Source organism: Cynocephalus volans, chromosome 6, assembly GCF_027409185.1.
Source record: "Cynocephalus volans isolate mCynVol1 chromosome 6, mCynVol1.pri, whole genome shotgun sequence".
Taxonomy (NCBI): Eukaryota; Metazoa; Chordata; class Mammalia; order Dermoptera; family Cynocephalidae; genus Cynocephalus; species Cynocephalus volans.
The window spans coordinates 21,455,079-21,473,896 of NC_084465.1; the positions used below are offsets into that span (position 1 = coordinate 21,455,079).

Below are 18,818 nucleotides of genomic sequence, written 5' to 3' on the forward strand. Positions count from 1 at the left end.
ACTGTGAGAAATAAGTTTCTGTTGTTTATAAGCTACCCAGTTCATGGTACTTTGTTATAGCAGCCATTAAAAACTAAGACAGTGACACGTGGGTATCTGAGAGAAGACATGCCAGGTAGAGCAAAGAGCTTGTGCTAAGGCTCTGAGGAGCTGCCTTTTGTTGATCAGAAAACAAATATTAGTTGCTTTCACAGGCTGTGGTCTGAGAAGTGCCCAGGCATGTGCAGGTAGGGGGGTGCAGGCTGTGGCTGCAGACTTCAGGTGCCCTTAGGGAAATCTATTCACAACTTTTCTATAGGCAGAGGTTATGTTGGTTGCTACTTGTCCAAATTTCCCAAGTTCACTTTTGATGATCCAATATCTCAAGTTAGGAATTGGTCTGGTTCTTCCAGTAGTCACAGAGGTGACTCTCCTTTCCTGCCCTTCAGGGCAAGACTGGTTGCCTGGGGGGTACTTGCACCTGTGAAGACAAGTAAAGCAGGCAAAAGCAGGCAAAGAGGGCAGAACAAGTGACCACCCTGTCTTGCTGGGGTTTGTTCTTTCTTATCTTTCCAGGTTTCTCTAGTGCAGATCACAGCCCCTTTGGAGCTGAATTTCCTTATAGCAGGATTGGAGGGACTGGGCAGAGTGGTAGTAATGATGAGCTGTACTTTGACAAACACAAAAAGTCTTACCATTAGACGGAAAGAGAAAGAAACAAACGTTTACTGCATTTTACCAACGGGGCTATTCACTGTGCTAAGCATTTACATACATTATCCTATTAAATCTTCATTTTACTGCTCTGCAAGGTAGGTGTTACCGTCACCATTTTACTGATGAAGGCCCAAAGATACTGGCTGTTTTCCTGGTTACAAAAATATGTACACATTGTAAAAACTTCAAACAAACAAAAAATGGTAGGGCTGGCCGGTTAGCTCAGTTGGTTAAAGCGCAGTGTTTAGGGTTCGGGTCCCCTTACACGCCAGTCGCCAAAAAAAAATTGTGAAAAATAGGAAGTGAAAGCCCCTCACGGTCTCACCTCTCAGAGAAAACAACCATGAACAGTGGGTGTATAATTTCCCTGAGATTTTAAAGTGTGCGCACATATGCATGCTCTTCTTGCCCAGGACACTGGGACCGCAGTGCACATGCTGTTCTGCGACCCGTCTTTTTCCTCTTCCAGTGCATCTTGGTAGTGCTGCCGTGTAGTTGGTCTTACTAACGAAAGCAGGGCTCCTTGGGGAGTCAGAGCGCTCTGAAGACATACCTGGTTGTGTGACTTCACACAGGTCTTTTAGGTCTCGGGTTTACCCCTTTTGTAAAAGGAGGGCAGGGGACAGAGAATTCCGCGATGTAATGCCGATAAGCAGGGCACATCACTCCCTGCCCGCCTCCTGACTATCTAGGATGTTCTCTAAGGTCCAGTCCTACTTGATTTGGGCGGCATCCGCCACTTGGCAATAACTCAGATGACAAAGCCGCCGCCAACGTTGCCAGGAAACTCAGGAGCGATAACCTCTTCCAGCCGCCCCTCTGGGCGGGTGACGCAGACGGCCGGGCGGGGCCAGGGCGGGGCCAGGGGGCGGGGCGCCGGTCTGGGGGCGGGGCCTCGGGCTGGGGGGCTCTGGTGCTTGCGAGCTGGTAGGCCGGCCGCGGCGTGACGTGCTGGGCGCTCGCGTCCGGCCCCGCCCCGGCCCGCCCCGGCCCCGCCCCTCCGTCCCTCGCCGCCCGGGCACCTCAAGGCGCTGGCGCAGCGATGGCGGAGGCCGTGGAGCGCACTGACGAGCTGGTCCGCGAGTACCTGCTCTTCCGCGGCTTCACGCACACACTGCGGCAGCTGGACTCCGAGATCAAGGCGGACAAGGAGAAGGGGTTCCGGGTGAGGGGTCGACGGGCGCGGCCGGGGCAGAGGCAGCACGAGGGAGCTCGGGAGCGGGCTACCCCCAGCACTGCCCTCCGGGGCGGGAGTGGCGCTGTCACCCGCGCCGGAGGGGACTGCAGTCATCAGCCTGTCTGACCTTCGCTTTCAGATGAGGAACTGAGGCCCTGAGACGGACGTGACTGGCCCGAAGTTGCCCAGGGGGTCGGGAGCATCGGGAGCCCAGGTGCCCTGACTCCTGGTCCAGGGCTCCGTTTTCTGCCCCAGCCTCCCAGCAGCTGCTGGCCAGGATGGCAAGGATGTTTTAGGAGCCAGGGTTGGGTAGATTGTTGAGTTCTGGCAACAGAAATATTCAAGGATTGGCTTCTAATGGCGGGAGCAATGGGGTCTGCAGACCAAAAGGTTAGCTGAGTTCAAGTATCTGTGATGTTTGTTTAAAATGGCCTTGTCAGGGACTCATTGGCGATTTTCCTTCTGCAGTTGAGGAAGATCTCGTTGCAGTTTTTTAAAACACAAACTTCCCCAGCTCTGATATGATTTTCTGCTGAGAGGTTCTTGGAATTTACACCTGTGTGATTTGTATTTTTGTGTGTACTGACTTCTGTTGGTGTTGGCAGGTGAATTGAGAGAGGCAGTGAGCTAGCACCAAGAACACTGGAGGGGAGTTTGGATACCTGATTTCTTGTCTCACCAAAGTGACTACTTAGTGGCAAAAGCAAATCATTTTATCTCTCTGGGCCTCAGTGTCCGGATCTGTAAAATGGGGTTGGGTTAGCATTGGTATCCAAATACCTTTTCCAGATTGTGTACTCTGGTGTAATGGTTGACACTCTGAGCAGGTATCAGGGCTTTGGGGTACTTTGATGACCTAACTTGAAGGAGCCAGTCAGTGCACCTCCTGCTGATCCATGGAATCCTGGAATTGTGGAGCTGGAAGGAGGTCCATGCAGGTTGTCCCAGCTTTCTTGTTTGTTTGTTTTTTTAATGTGAGAACTGAGACCACAGTTGAAGTGATATTGCCAAGTTGGTTAAGTAAGTCAGAGGTAGATCTAAGATCTCAGCCAGATTTGCTTCCTGGGCTGGAATCCTTTTACACCATTTCCATGCTTGCTAGAGGGTCAAGCCACATATCTAACATCAAAAAATAACTTAAAAGCTATTACATTAATGTTTTGAAAATTAAGAGGAAAAAGCTGTATTTTGTGGAGTGAGGGGAGATTCCCTTCTGTCTTTCACCACCTTCTCCGTCCCATCTTTCTCTCACCAGGTGGACAAGATTGTGGACCAGCTGCAGCAGTTAATGCAGGTGTATGACTTGGCCGCCCTTCGGGATTATTGGAGCTACCTGGAGCGCCGGCTCTTCAGCCGCTTGGAGGATATATATAGGCCCACCATCAATAAACTGAAAACCAGCCTGTTCCGCTTTTATCTTGTCTACACAATTCAGGTGCTTGTTGATTCAGTGGTTCTGCTTCCCTTGGTGGAGAGAGCCCTTTGATCCAGAAACAGATTTTCTTCTAACCCCGAGGAAGAATTCTGCATGTTACTATGGAAAAGAGTAGAACAGTCATAGTGCAAATTATTTTTGACTTTTTTTTTTCTTATCATCTGTAGATCATCTTACTTGTCTTCCCTTTTCTTATTTCCCCTTAAGTATTAAGCACATTAGCTTGGGTAGTGTTTTAAAGAATATATGTAGATGGGTTAAAGTTTGAGGAGTAAAGATTATAGCTGACCTGGGGGAGTAAATCATTAGGTTATTCAAACATCAACTAGGGATTAATTTTCAGGATGGCATTTGTCATTAGAACTTCAGTTTAAACCAGCTTTGAAATAACAAGGTCCTTGCAAAAAGAGTTATGATCTCCTTTATATTATGGAGTTTGTTGATCCTGTTTTGCCACTGCTGGCAGACTGACGTTCAAACGCTGTCTGCTATGCAGTGATGAAGAATCTTCTCTCTGAACTCCTGTTTTTTCTCCCTCCTTACCACCTTCTTGATGTCTTGGCAGACAAACAGAAATGACAAGGCCCAGGAGTTCTTTGCAAAACAGGCCACCGAGCTCCAGAACCAGGCTGAGTGGAAAGATTGGTTTGTACTGCCCTTCCTGCCATCCCCAGACACCAACCCTACCTTTGCTACCTACTTTTCTCGACAGTGGGCCGACACCTTCATCGTGTCCCTGCACAACTTCCTGAGTGTTCTGTTTCGGTGCATGCATATCCTTTCAGCTGCCTGGGGCTGTGGGCCTGCTCTGAGGCAGCCAGCCAATGTGACCAGTAGCCGCCACTCTTGATGCAGCCATTTCTTCTACAGAATGCCCAAGGATTGTTGTCATGTGAGGGGGCTGGACAAATTGTGGTTATTTTTGTCAGTGAGCCAGGGAATCATAAATCTTAGTTCTGCTGCTGTGCTGCTGAACTAATAGCTGACATGCATGGTGGCAGCAACGGGTGTTAGTACTGGGCTTGTGTCAGCAGGCACGGGGGTTGGAAAGCAGCCGTTGCTTGGAGAACCAGCCGACCTTGAGATCACCCTCTCTGTGCATACATGTGTCCCTGGGGATATCACTTGCCTTTGCTGGGATTAGGCAGCAGATGAGAAAGAACACTTCTGGGGTTGGAACTTCCTGCCTGCATTCGTGTTTGGGTTATTCTCTCTGACAGTGACCTCAGTGTTCCTGAACTTGCCAGAACACGGAGTAGCTTTAAGAATACATGAGTATTTGAGAGAGAATGAGAATATATGTGAATAATTTTCCCGCCTACCAAATGTCCCATTCTGTCATGGAAAGCTCCCTTGCTCATGCTCTTTAGGTTGGAAACCTAGGGGAGGAGAAGGGAGCCTGCTTTGAATGGAGCTGCCTGGAGAGGCCCTGATGTGTGTGGGCACTGTACAGTCCCCCCCCCCTACAGGTGGCCGTTTGGCCCCTGGGGGACACTTTCTGCTGGTGGTAGGAAGGTACCTTCCTGCCTTTGCCTTTGTTTTTGTCTTGTGGGTAAGCGTGAATTCTGCCCTTGCCAGGTCTGCCTTTTATCTCCTCCTGCCTCCTCTCTCCATCCTGAGGGCTGTCACACGAAACTAGCAGGGTGGTTACAGCATGATCATGAGGGCCCTCCAGGGAAATTGAAACCGCTGTCCAAGATCTTTTCAGAGCAAGACAGTGCCCTTCAAACCAGATCATGCACATTGGAGCTACTGTTTGCCTCCCTGTCCGCTCTGCTCCTCCTGACTGAAGCAGTTTGAGGCAGTTGGGAAGGCGGATACCCCGAGCCAGAGTGTGGATGTTCATGGGGTGGCGTGTGGCCGTGCAGTCTGCAGAAAGCTTTCTCTTCTGTGCCAGGGAGAGGTTCCATCTAGGGAGTGAAGGCAGTGGCCGAGCCTTCTGCCCAGCTGGCAGAGTGCTTGCAGAGCCTCTAGCCTCCAGGGTTGCTTTTAGCTGAATGCTATACTGAGCTCACTAAAGGTTAGACTGCTGTGAAGCCTGCTGGGTCCTAGCTATTTACTGCTGGTGCTTGGGAGAAAATGCCCAGGTCTAGATTTATGTCCTGTTTGTGGGCTGGCTAGGCAGATTGTTATGTGTCTGTGAGTCTGTCCAAACAAAATCAGGCCAGACCTGGAGGAACAGGCCCAGAGACCAGGGAGAACATCTTTCATAAAGCTGTGAAGAGCCCATAGCACTCACTGCACACTCTGTTCCTGTGTCTCATGCTCAGTGTTTTGCTGCTGTGTCAAGAGCGTGCGAAGGACTTTTAACGTTTAAATGAACTATAGCATTTTTGACCTTTTGCCTAAAGAAAGCCTCACAGGCAGGCTTATTCTTTAACCTTGTGCACCAGTTCCCATGATCCTGAACTTTGATGCGGAGTGTCAGAGGACCAACCAGGTTCAAGAAGAAAATGAAGTTCTGCGCCAGAAGGTTTGTTCTGAACAGGCCTACTTCTCAGGAAGTACTTCTGCTTTTTGTGTGTGAAATTAGGTAGCGGCAGTGGAGGGCTGAGCAAATACAGGAAAGCTGAACTGTGGTCAGATGAAAGTGAGTCACCAGTAAGGCAGCATTGGGGATTTGGAGACTAACAATCTCTGAAAACCAGAGGTTAAATTCATATTTTAAATCGTGTACAATGTAAACAATATAGTAACAGTAATGAAACTTTAAGAAGAAAAAGACTATATGCATTTGTGCCGTCTCACGACTAACCTGTTTTCAAATGTCTGCTTTGTCTTCCTAGTCCTTTAACACATCTACAGCCACGTATATATTGTTTATAACCCAGATATAGTTTTATTGTTCCCACTTAGCTATATATTCTCTAGTTACATGAAACAGTGGGGCCAGAGGACCCATATTTGCCTTCACATTTTGCCTGAGGAGCACTTCTCTGTCCTATAGTTAAGATCTCTATTGGTGATATTGGCAGGAAAAGGAAGATTCTAAGCTGCTTAGTTTTAGGGATTTAAGATTCTTGGGTTTTGGGTGTGTGTGTATGTCTAATTTTCTTTAGAAGACAGGTGAAAAATGCTATAATTCATTTAAACATTTTCTCCATGAGAGCCTGATTTTGTAGATTGCAAAGAGCAAAGTAGGACTGGGTAGAGCTATTATTCTCAGTGAGTTCAGGAAGAAACACGTGGGTTTGATTTCTGATGGTTTTTGGTTTTCTCGGCTCACTGTAATCCAGTACCAGCTGACACTCTTCCATTTGTCCAGTCTATCGTGAGCAGAGAGAAGGGCACCTTGAGGCTGAGGGCGAGTGGCCCTTTGCACCAGTGAGCTTGGGTCTGGATGTGAAGTGTGTAGAAATCTTCCTCAGCAGAGGGAAGATTAGGTGAGATCATCGGCTAACTCAGCCCCACCCCTGTGTAGCTTTTTGCATTGCAAGCTGAAATCCACCGACTGAAGAAAGAGGAGCAACAGCCAGAAGAGGAAGAGGCCTTGGTCCAACACAGATTGCCTCCTTATGTCTCCAGTATGGACCGCCTGGGGGACTCAGAGCTGTGAGTCTGCAAGAAGGCTTGAGGGTGGGAAGGCGGAGGCTCCCTTCTTTCCTTTATCTTCCACTCTCAGTCTTGAGGTTCACTCTGACCCTGCCTTGCCAGTGGCCCCCCTGCCTGGTGAGGGAGAATTGCCAAAGAGCCTCCTTGGCACACGTGAGGAAGATTCCCATGGCCTCTACTGTCCTCCAGGAGTTGTTCCCAACCTCCGAGCCTCTGGCTCCATCCAGAGGGAGGGGCACTGCACATCCAGATGTGGGTAGCCTGGATAAATAAAACACAGCCACTATCATAAAGTCTCAGGAGGTTTTTGTGCATTGGAAGGAGCGCCTTGTGCATGGGAAGATTGGCAGTCACAGGTTGGATTCGTTTCTCGGTAGGAGCATGCACCTGCCCGAGGGTTTAGAGAGGTAGGAAGATCGGGAGAGTGGTATTTGAGTGACCAGAAAAAACAGCCAGTTAAAGCAGAAGCCTGAAGTGATGATAATAATAGTAGCAATAATAAAAGAAACAAAGGCACAGACAGAGGACACAGTTATTGATTGGTGGTGAGTCGGGGTACAACCCAGGCAGCAGATTCCAGACCTACACATAGCCAAGTGCTGTACCGAATGAAACTGCTCTAGTTTCTGAGCCAGTGCCATCTGATGGAAATAAAATGTGAGCTGAAGATGTAATTTAAAATTTTTTAATAGCTACATTAAAAAATAATAAAAGAAACAAGTTAATTTTAGTGATATATTTTATTTAGTCCAGGATGTCCTAAATATCCTTTCAACATGTGAATTATAGGACATGTTTAGTGAATATAAACAAAATATTAATGACCTTTTTTTATACTTGTTTCATGCTAAGTCTTTGAATTCCAGTGTGTGTTTTACATGTCCAGCACATCTCCATTTGGACCGACCACATTCAGGTGCTCAGTGGCACATGTGGCAAGTGGCTACCAGACAAGGCAGCTCTGAGCTTTCCTGTGGCCCTGAAAGAAGAGCTGCAGATCTCACCATTGTGCCAGATAAGCTGCCAGCTCCCTTTCTACGAGCAGTGGCACCAAAGCTAATGCCACCTTACAACCCAGCTTCCTGCACCTGGCTAGGGCCTGGTCACTAGCATCATCCACAGCCCAGGAGGTCTGTGTTCTAGGTTCTCCTGCATCCCACCCCAGCCCTGTGACCCTGTGGTGTGTCTGCTTGACCAGAGCCATGGTGTGCAGCCAGAGGAACACCTCCCTCTCCCAGTCACCTCGTGTGGGCTTCCTGTCCTCGCTGCTGCCTCAGAGTAAGAAGAGCCCCTCAAGGTTGTCGCCTGCCCAGAGTCCTGCTCCAGCTCAGAGCTCAGCCAAGAAAGAGTCCTTCAGTGGTCAGGTAAGCACAGGTCCCGCCTTTCTATCTTTGCCAAGAAGCCACTGACGTCTGCATGTGCTTCCCGACCTCCTCGCCCTCCGTTTAGGAGCAATTCCTTGGGTGTGCTGATGAAATCTTAAATTCACATTTCATTCTCTTCTTCCTTACCCTCCTTTCCCTCACAGACAAGTGATATCTCTGCAGGATGAGAATATAGACGGGATCGTGGGGAGGAAAATCCACCTAATGCATTCCCCCTGCCCCTGTGCTCGCCCCTGGCTAGGACTGCAGGCGCTGTGGCATTTGAGACAGTAGGCAGATGTGCCTGCACAGATAAAGGGCAGCGCCACACCTCAGACCAGATCTCCTAACCCAGAGCGGCTGCTCTCCTCTGCTGCCGCCTGTGCTCCCATGCCAGCTCTCAAAAGCCTGCAACACTCTCCAGGTGAAGTGGCAGATAGCCGATGACAGGAAGTAGGCTGTGAAGGGTTCCTCCCCTTTTCTCATAAATTTCCTATGCAGTCATGAGGGCTTAAGACTTTTGGTGGCTCAAGTGTGAGGCCAAGCAACTGTGCAGTTTTTAATTTCTGGTGATAGGAAGTACTGTCTAGCTAAAGAGTAAGTTAAGAGTTACCTCTGGAATCCATGTATTTTGCCTACAAGTTGGTATTTGCTGATTCTACAAAGGATTTTCACTGTTTTTCACTTTTATAGAAGCACTTGAGAGAATTTCTTTGACGCCAGCTTATGTCCAAAACAGCCAAGGGTCCCACTGAGTAGTTTTCTTAGCAAAGATGGTCAGAATTCATTGCTTTCAGAATGCTTGCTGGAGTAAAAGTTTAACAGGCCCAGAGTTATACTTTATTGCTTGGGTAGGGACCCTTTCTCTTTTAATGTATTTTTACTAGTTACAGATAAAGTAAGTCACAGTCTGTGCCTTCCTTTCCTACCATCCTTAGCTTGAGACCAGTTGCAGGTGATGTGGCAGTTCGGGGCTAATGCTGTACCCAGGGAACAGGGTTGTGTCCCAGGCAGCCACTGGAACCTGGGGAACTTTAGCGCAGCATTTTGGTGGTGGTGTTGAGCTGGAGGTGCTGAGTGTGACACTGGATAAGAAAGAGCATGGGCTTTGGAGTCAGGTAACCTGATCTTTATCTCTGGCTCCTTGTTTATCTGCCATGCCCAGATTGCTTAAACTCACCCCAATTAGCTTGGGATAATAAAAATAGTATTTACTTCCTAGGGAAGGATTAACTGAGCTGGTAGAAGAAGAGCCCTTGGGCTATGCAGTGCCTGGCATGTAAAGCTCTCAGTACATTTTAGTAGTGGGAGTTGTATTCCTGGAGGTCCTGGCCTACTTGGGTATCAGAGTCAGTTCTGAGACCTGGAGTGCCATCAATGCAAAGTGACTATAATCTTAGCATCCATGAAGGTTGAAGCAGTCAAGAGGCAATCATGGTTACTCCTGGCTTGTTTTTCTGAAAATTCAGATCTTAAAATTAGAATTCCAGTGCTGTGGACTGTGGTTGAGTAAGTTTTCCTGTTTGCTTTCTGGATCTTTCTCACTGTGCAAAATTTTTTAAGTTTAATAGGTGATGTATGGAGTGTTAGGTACCTTGAAATGAGCTTAACGTTATGAAATTCAGTTTCACTAACTTAAAATGAACGAAAACACAGAGACAGCTTCTTTGGGACTAAACCTGTTGCCGTGCTCTTTATGTGTTCAAGAACTGTGTGTCCCATGGTGAGGTTGAAATGGGACTGGAGTTCCTTACCTTGTCTCTAAGATATAATTGAACAAAGGTTGGGTCACCATGTGGTATGTTAACAGAGCAAAATTTCCAATTCTTGAGTGGAGACAACAGATACCTACAATCTGAAAAACCCAGTAGTCAAGTCTCTTATTTTTTATTGATGGTAGATCATTAAGACTCACCATTGATGTTTTAATTCTAAAAATAACTTGTACGTTTAAGAAAATCACAGAATTGTAGAGTTTGAAGGAAGCTTGAAGGTATCTGGCCTACCCTCGTAGAGAGGATAGGAGTATGTGGTGTGGACGGATTGCCTCCTGTGATGTGGAGTTCACTGCCTGTCAAAGTGGGAATGTATGCTTGTTAGAAAACTATTAGTACAAAACTGTTTATAATTTTTACTCACCGATCTTAGCTTTGCCCTCCGGAGCTACATAGAATGAAGCTTCTTGTATAGGACAGCCCTTCCTATCTTTTCCATGCTATGCACACTCTGTCGATCACCCCCTCCCTTCCCTGCTGTTCAACCCTATGGCATTATTTCTAGACCCCTCACCATCCTGGGCCCCCTCCTCTGGGGAGACATTCTAGTGTTTCAGTCCCTGTATTACAATTGAAGCCCAAAAATGAGTGTGCAATTCGAGATGTTCTCTTAGTATACTCGTCTGTTTTCTTTTGCTTATAACGGAATACCTGAAACTGGGTAATTTATAAAGAAATGAATTTGTTTCTTACAGTTTTGGAGGCTGGGAAGTCCACGGTCCAGGGTGTGCATCTGGTGAAGGCCTTCTGAGTGGCAACGCAGGGTATCACATGGGAAAGAATGGCTTTAGCAAGAGAGAGCCAACCTTCTCTCTTACCTTACAAAGCCGTCTGAACCATGCCCATTGCTTTGTGGATGGATCAATCCATTCACAAGGGCACAGTCCTCACATCTGATCACCTCTTACGGGCCGCACCTTTCAAATACCATAATCAGATTTCCTACCCTCTAAGCACTGTTACAGTGGGGGTCAAGCTTCAGTGAGATTTGGGGGAACGTTCGATCCACAGCGGTCACCAATACCAAATGCAACATGGTAGGATACTTCCTGTGATTTTGAACTCAATATAAAATGACACTAGTTTTTAAATACTACATTGCTGACACTAGTTTTTAAATACTACATTGCTACATTGCTTTGTCAGTGCACGTTAAGCATGTAGTCTATTTTTTCCTCACCACTAGCACACCAGAGCTCTTCTTTTTTACTGTTAAAGAATAAGCACACAAAAAACATAAGCTGCATGTTATTGTTAAATTAGCAACACGTAAGATGATTACTTTCCCATTTTAAATATTATTTACACAGAGCATTGTAAATTTCACTCACATCAGCATTTTGCTCGCTTGTGATTGGTCACAGAAACTGTTTTCATTATCACGGGAATGTTCACAGCTTTATTCTTGCAAAATAGATGGCAGTCTGTACTCTCTAGGCTTTCAATATGAATCTAGAGGCAAAGTTTTAAAAAAAAAAAAAAGAAAGTAACTGCCAAACCACAACTCCAGGCTCTTCTGGGATCTCTAGTTACAGCAGTCAGGCAGGGCACGTCAAAGGCAGGCTCACAGCCTGCAGATTGTACTCCATCCTTCCCCAGCAATGATCCGCACCTTTCCAACCTGCTCGGTGAGCTGTGGGACTGCAAGTGGGAATTTCCTTATTACACAGATAACCTTTATTTGGCTGAAATGTAAAGAAAGCACAGTGTCCACAAACTTCTGTACTGGTAACTCTTATTAGAATCAAATTACCTCCTAGCTATCGCCATCGGTGGTAACAACTGCCCTGGGTGCTGTTTCCGTGAGTCTTGGCAAGATGAGGAAAGGGAGCCATCTTCCTTATCTTCTGGTCTGTAATTTCTGTGTTGTGAGGGCCTGTTTTCTGCCTGGCTTTGTTTTGCTTCAAATGAGACCAAATTGCTGGAACTTGTTTCCTGCCCCATTTGGATTATTGCCTGGCAAGCTCTGTGGGGCTCTGGAATCCCTCCTGATCCCCTGAGGCCACTGAAAAGTAATGGGTGTCAATTAATGGGTGTCTCCACAGTGAGACACGAGGTAAAATGGTAAAGCAGAGGTTACAGTGTCTCTTCTGAACTGTAGGAGTCGGATAAGTTATGATGGAATATAATTTAGATCACTGGAGTGTTATATGAAGCCAATAGTGAAGATTTTTGAGTGATATAGTTTGGATGTTTGTCCCCCTACTTCTGTCCCCCCACCCAAAGCTCATGTTGAAATCTGATCCCCAGTGTGGCAGTGTTGGGTCATGGCAGCAAATCCCTCATGAATAGATTAATGCTGTCCCTAGGGAGGCAGGGGTAGTGAGTGACTTCTCGCTCTGTTACTGTGAGAGCTGGTTGTTTAAAGGAGCCTGGCACCTCTCCTCTCTCTTGCTTCCTCTCGCCATGTGATCTCCTTGCACCTGCTGGCTGCCATTTTCTGCCATGAGTAGAAGCAGCCTGAGGCCCGCACCAGATGCTGCTGTCCCAGATTGTGAGCCAAATAAACCTCTTTTCTTTATAAATTACCCAGTCCTCAGGTATTCTGTTATAGCAACACAAAAATGGACTGGACTGATACAGAAAATTGGTACCAAGGAAGGGATGTTGCTATACAGATACCTGAAAATGTGGAAGCTGCGTTGGAACTGGGTAATGGGCAAAGATTGGAGGAGTTTGGAGGATTCAGACGAAGACAAAAAGACACGTGAAATTTGGAACTTCTTAGAGATTAGTTAAATGGTTGTGACCAGAATGCGGATGGAGATGTGGACAGTAAAGGCCATGCTGATGAGGTCTCAGGTAGAAATGAGGAACTTGGGAACTGGACAGAAGTTCACACTTCCTACACCATAACAAAGAGCTTGGCTGCATTGTGTCCATGCCCTAGGACTTTGTGGAAGGTGGGACTTAAGATTTGTGAACTAGAATATTTGCTGGAAGAAATTTCTAAGCAGCAAAGCATTCAGACAGCTGCAAGGCTACTACTTGTAACAGCCTACACTCAGTTATGGTGGCAAAGGCATGACATAAAGCCTTAATTTATAATTAAAAGGGAAGCAGAGCGTAAAGATTTGGAAAATTTGTAGCCTAGCCATGTGGTAATGAAGCAGAGAGCGTTTTCGGGAGAAAAATCCAAAGGGGCAGCAGAGAGACTGGTTGCCAAAGACATTAGTATGGCTGTGAGGCAGCAAGATGCTAACAGCCAAGACAGAGAAAGGCCTGGAAGGCATTTCAGAAGTCTCTGGTGCCCTTCCCATCACAGACCCTACTGCCTAGGAGGACTGAATTGTTGGGGGGATGGGGTGTGTGTGTGTGGTGGGGGCAGATGCTTGGTGCCACTGCCTTATGCCACCTCAGAACACTGCTCCTTGCATGCCAGCCTCTCTTGCTGGAGCAGCCTTGCCTCAAACGGCCCCAAGTGTGTTTTGTGCCCCAGTCTGGAGAGCACAATAGGGAAACCTTGGTGGCGTCCATGCGTATTAAGTTTTCAGGCCGGCAGAATGCAGGAGGTGGAGGCATGGCAGCCTCGACCCAGATTTCAGAGGATGTATGGAAAAGGCAGGGGCCCAGGCAGAGACCTGCCCCATGGGCAGAGCTGTCACAGAAGGCATCTGTGACTAGATCAATGCTGAGCAGAAATGTGGAGTTGGAGCACACACAGAGAGTGCCCCACCAGACAATGTCTAGTACAGCCATGGGGATGGGGTTGCCTCCAGGACCCCAGAACTGTAGGGCCACTGGTCATGTGCAATACCTGTCTGGAATAGCTGCAGGCACCAGGGTAGCTCAGTGGGCTGAGCCCAGTAGAGCCATAGGGGCAGGACTGCCTGATGCTCTGGGGCCCCAAATTCCTCACTGTGCCCAGGATGCAGAATTTGGAGTCAAAGGAGATTATTTTGGAGCTTTAAGATTTCATATCTCCCTGCTGGGATTTGGACTTGTTTGGGGCCTGTTGCTCCTTTCTTCTGACCTATTCCTCGCTTTTGGAATGGGAATGTGTACCCAGTGTCTGTTCCACTGTTTTATCTTGGAAGTAGATAATTTTGTTTTTGATTTTTACAGGTTCCCAGCTGGAAGGAGTTTTGCTTTTGGTCTCAGATGAGACTTTGGAATTTTAAGTTGGTGCTGAAACAAGCCATGACTTTTAAGACTATTGGGATGGAGTGATTGTATTTTGTATGTGGGAGGGACATGAGTTTTGGGGGGTCAGATGCAGAATGATAGTGTTTGGATATGTTTGTCCCCCCAACAATTGTCTCTCCGAAGCTCATGTTGAAGTCTGATCCCCAGTGTGGCAATGTTGGGAGGTTTTTGGGTCATGGGTAATGCACCTGGCAGCTGCCCTGCTGTTTTTTGCCATGAGTAGAAGCAGTCTGAGGCCCATTCTAGATGCAGCTGTCCCAGAATTGTGAGCCAAACAAACTTCTTTTCTTTATAAATTACCCAGTCTCAGGTATCTGTTATAGCAACACAAAAACAGACCAAAAATACAAAAAAATACATTGAGGTTTGCCCTTAAAACAAAATAAAACTTTCGATGAATGTTTATGTCACAGTAAACATTTACTTAAGTTGTATACATTTGTAGCAAGACACAATTTTACTTTAATCTGCTTATTATTTTGTAGATGATCCATTCATAATTTTTGTCGTTGTTCCCATCCTTAGTGACTAACGTAGATACAGTTGAAGGAGGAGCTCCCTCGTCTTTCAGCAGAATCTGACAGGTCACACTTAGGTCCATAGCTCTCTTGGCATCAATGACCATGTTGTAATAAAGGCAGTTCATGATTTTTTTTAGTGCCTTTTGTTAATGCCTGTGTGTATTTTCACTTTGGAGAATACAAACTGTCCAGCCCCAGCCTGATGATGTTCTGGACACTTTCCTTGCCTCCTTGACTTTCAAGGGAAGTGCTGCCTTTGTACCTTTTTTTTTTTTTTGGTTTTTTTTGGGTGGCTGGCAAATACAGGGATCCGAACCTTGACCTTGGTATTACCAGTACTTCTTAATGTCACAAGTGGCTTTTGAGTCACCTAGAGGAATTTGAATCCTCTTCGTCCCATCAGTATGGGCCAATTGAATTGAGCACTTTTAACACCAAGCATTGAGAATTGAAAAGACCTCATTTATCAGGTGTAGGTGTGAATAAGGAAAGAGGCCCCAAAATGCCTGTCTTCCTCTGCAGCATTTCCCACCATTGGTCCCAAGGCAGGGTACCCCTGTGGTCCATGTTCAACATGGGCATGCATGCAGCAGGCAAAAAATGTGGAAGTGGCACCTCTCGGACTGAGGCGTGGCTGCTTGGTGTCTGTGTTTTCAGTGACTTGTTTTTGTGGGGGTTTTACAGCATCGTCTGAAGAAGCAGGACGTGATGGAAGCAGCCCACCAACTTTCCAGACCTTGGCCTTGACAGCACCCACTTGAACAGGCCACCTCCCCACTCCATCTCCCTGAAGCCCAACTTAGGAGTGGACACTTACCTCTCATTGGCTTTTGTCCTCCTGTGGCCCATTCACAATTGTGATTGGCACAATTCTAGTATTTGGAATTCAGGTGTATTTGTGGCTGATCAGCACAGGTTTGCCATTCTTGCTTTCTTCATGGGAGTATCTGGAGTTTATAAACAGACCAGCATTTGTCTTACTTTTCTTTGTCTCAAGAGGAACTATTGTGAAAATATTCTGGAGGTAATCCTCCATGCAAGAAGACAGGAGGGAGGAAGCAACGGAAGTTAAGCGAGTCTGTGTTTTTTGCTATACAGTTTTACTCGATTTTGCTGTCCTGCCCTTATTCTTTTGGCTCCACACAGAGTCCTTATTGTCAGGGCTGCTGCCCAATCTGTGCTTTAGCTTTTTTAGCATTTTCTGATAGGTTTGCATTATTCTTTGTGATGTCATCTTACCACTCACTCCTTTAAATGTTTCCTTTCTTACTGGGGCATGAAGTGGTCAGCATTTCATGCTTCAGAATCTGTCATCCCTCAGTCATGTGCTAGTTCCCTTGGAAATCTCCTCTTTTCTCTAAATGTTCTGAGATGTGTTCCTAAGTGTTAGAGCATGTGTCTGATTGTGCCAGCATTCCCTTCTCTTTTACTCATCCTGCTGGGTTCACTTTCTCCTAAGAGTTTCTGTCATGTGAACATAGTCAGCAGCTTTCCTTGTAAATCAAAAATAAGCTCAGTGTGGTGGATCCCCTTATCACTTCCTTCACTCTCTGTGAGATGAAATTGTCAACAAAATCATTCATCAGATGTTCTGCTTCATTGACGAAGGCCCAGTCTGTGCCAGGCAAGGTGCTGTGTGCTAGGGGTGCCAAGATGTTTAAGGTGGTGTCACTCTTTGGACGATGCTCACAGTAGGATGTGAGTTCTCTGTGTGCAGGTGGCATCATCTACAGAGTACACAGCTCCGCCAGCAGCTTTCACCCTCTGCAGCTCTTTATCCACACAGCAGTTCTCAGCCAGAGTTCATGGATTTGTTTGAAGATAATTACTTACACTGCACTGTGACTTCTCCCCTTCTGTTTTCACTTTTTTTTTAAAAGCTTTTTATACACTTTCAAGTGTACAGAAAAGTTGCAAAAATAGTGTAAAGAACTCTTTTTTCCCCTCTGATCCATTTTGGTTTTACCATTTTGTGTTCCCATAAAGAATGTATGAGAATTCCTGGCTCCCCACAGCCTCACCAACAGAATCTGTCATCCACCCCTGGAGCTCTTGCCAATATGATGAGTGAGAAATGTTGTCTTGGTACAGTTTTAATTTGCTTTTCTCTTTTTATGAGTGAAGTGAGCATCTTTTCATATGTTTAAAGTCCATTTTTGTGTGTTGTATGTTCTGTTAGTGCCTTTTCCCATTTTTTATATAAATGTTGGTACTTTTTTCTTAATTTTTAAAAGTTTTTCATATATTAGGGATATTAGGCATTTACTTGTGATATTATTGCAAATATTGTCTCTCAATTTGTCCTTTATCTTTTGACTTTGCTTGTGGTGTTTTTTAGAGAAGCAAATGTTTATTTTCTTTATGCAGTCAAATTTATCAGTCTCTTATTTTTGCTGCATTCAGATTCTGAGTCATAGCCTTCTCCTGTAACCAGGTTATAGAGGAATTTATCCACGTTTTCCTCTAGTAGTCACATTATTTCATTTTGTACATTTAGATTTTTGATTCATTTGGAGTTTATTCTTGTGTATAAGATGAAAAATAAATCTAAATTTTTTATTTTCTTCAAAGGGCTATCTGGTTGTCTCAACACCATTTATTAAAAATTTTGTCTTTGTTCCGGTACTTTGGAAATAACCACCTTTACTGTATACTGAATTACAATGTGTAATTGGGTCTGTTTCTGGACTTTCTATTCTGTTGGTCTTTTGGCCCATTCATGCTCCAGTACCACACTGTTTTAATTCTAGAGGCTTTGTTGTATGTCTAAACATCTGGAAGTTCTAGTCCTCTCATAGCTCTTCCTTTTTGGTCTTTTTCTAGCTATTCTTTTCTGCTTATTTTTCCATATGAACTTTAATATCGACATTTTTAGCTCCAGAAAAACAAAAACAAACCTTGTTGCCATTTTTATTGAGGTCATTTAAAATTTTCAAATTAGGGAGAACTGACATTTTCATGATGTTGAGATATCCTATCCAAGAGGATGCTTTTCCTTTTGTTCCAGACTACTTTTATATTTTTTAGGGAGGTCTATAATTTTTTTTTAATGTAGATTTCACATATTTTTTGTCAGTTTATTTCTAGAGACTATATTTGTTGTTGCTTTTGTAAGTGGGGCTTTCTCTTACATATATCCTCTACCTAGTTATTATTTATGTATATGCAGTCTGTTGATTTTGCATTTTATGTTTATATTGTACCTTGTTGAGTTCTTTTGAGTTAGTTTTAGTATTTATTCTCAGGAATTTTTCAGGTATATTGTCATCTGCAAAAAAAGAGATAGTTTCACTTCTTTTCAATTCTTCTGTCTCAATTGCTTTCTTTTGTATAATTGCATTGGATAATACCTCCAGTACAATGTTCAATAGTATTGGAGAGAATGGGCATCTTCCCTTGTTCCTTAGCAGGACTGCTTCTGGTGTCCCTCATTAAGTATGATGCTTTAGGCTTTAGGATGGGGTAGGGAGCATTATATACATCCCCAACCCCTGCCACATATTTGTATGTACACATTTTTTTAGTATGTTAAGGAAGTATGTTCATCCATTTCTATTTTCTCAAGTGCTTTTATTAGCAATTGTCAGCTTTTTTTTTCTTTAAAGATGACTGGTAAGGGGATCTCAACCCTTGTCTTGGTGTTGTCAGCACCACGCTCTCCGAAGTGAGTGAATTGGCCATCCTTGGCCTCGGTGTTATCAGCACCACACTCTCCCAAGTGAGCCACGGGCCGGCCCTTTTTATTAGCAATTGAATTGAACCTTGTCAAAGGTTTTGCACGACTATGGAGATAATCATATGATTTTCTCCTTAGACGTATTCATATGTTGAATTATACTAGTAAGTTTTTAAATTTTGAACCATCTTTGCCTTCCTAGTATAAATTGCACTTTTCTCAAGGTAGTGTTGGAGGGACTATTCAAAAATATTTTATTTGGAAATTTTGCATTGATATTCATATTGATAATGATGTGTAATTTCCTTTCTTGTGTAACATTTAGGTAAATGTTATACTTTGTTATACTTTATAAGAAAGAATTTGAGAGTTTTGCTTCAATTCTATACCCTGAAGTGATTTTTGTAACATTGGGACCATCTGGTCTCTGTAAGTTGAAACAACTCCTCTGTGAAATCATCTGGGTCTGGTACTCT

The 18,818-nt window shown here is 45.1% G+C and overlaps 1 protein-coding gene across 1 annotated transcript in view; it reads left to right on the plus strand.

Moving 5' to 3' along the window:
* Positions 1–1,720: 1,720 nt before the first annotated feature.
* The window catches only part of WDR91 (WD repeat domain 91), a 32,786-nt gene continuing 15,688 nt past the window's right edge, over positions 1,721–18,818 (plus strand). Inside the window, exons 1-6 of the mRNA XM_063100145.1 lie at positions 1,721–1,861; positions 3,129–3,308; positions 3,874–4,081; positions 5,699–5,781; positions 6,730–6,860; positions 8,059–8,224. Of these exons, the coding sequence (XP_062956215.1) occupies positions 1,739–1,861; positions 3,129–3,308; positions 3,874–4,081; positions 5,699–5,781; positions 6,730–6,860; positions 8,059–8,224 (891 nt within the window). The 5' untranslated portion in view covers positions 1,721–1,738. The remainder of the gene's footprint in view (positions 1,862–3,128; positions 3,309–3,873; positions 4,082–5,698; positions 5,782–6,729; positions 6,861–8,058; positions 8,225–18,818) is intronic.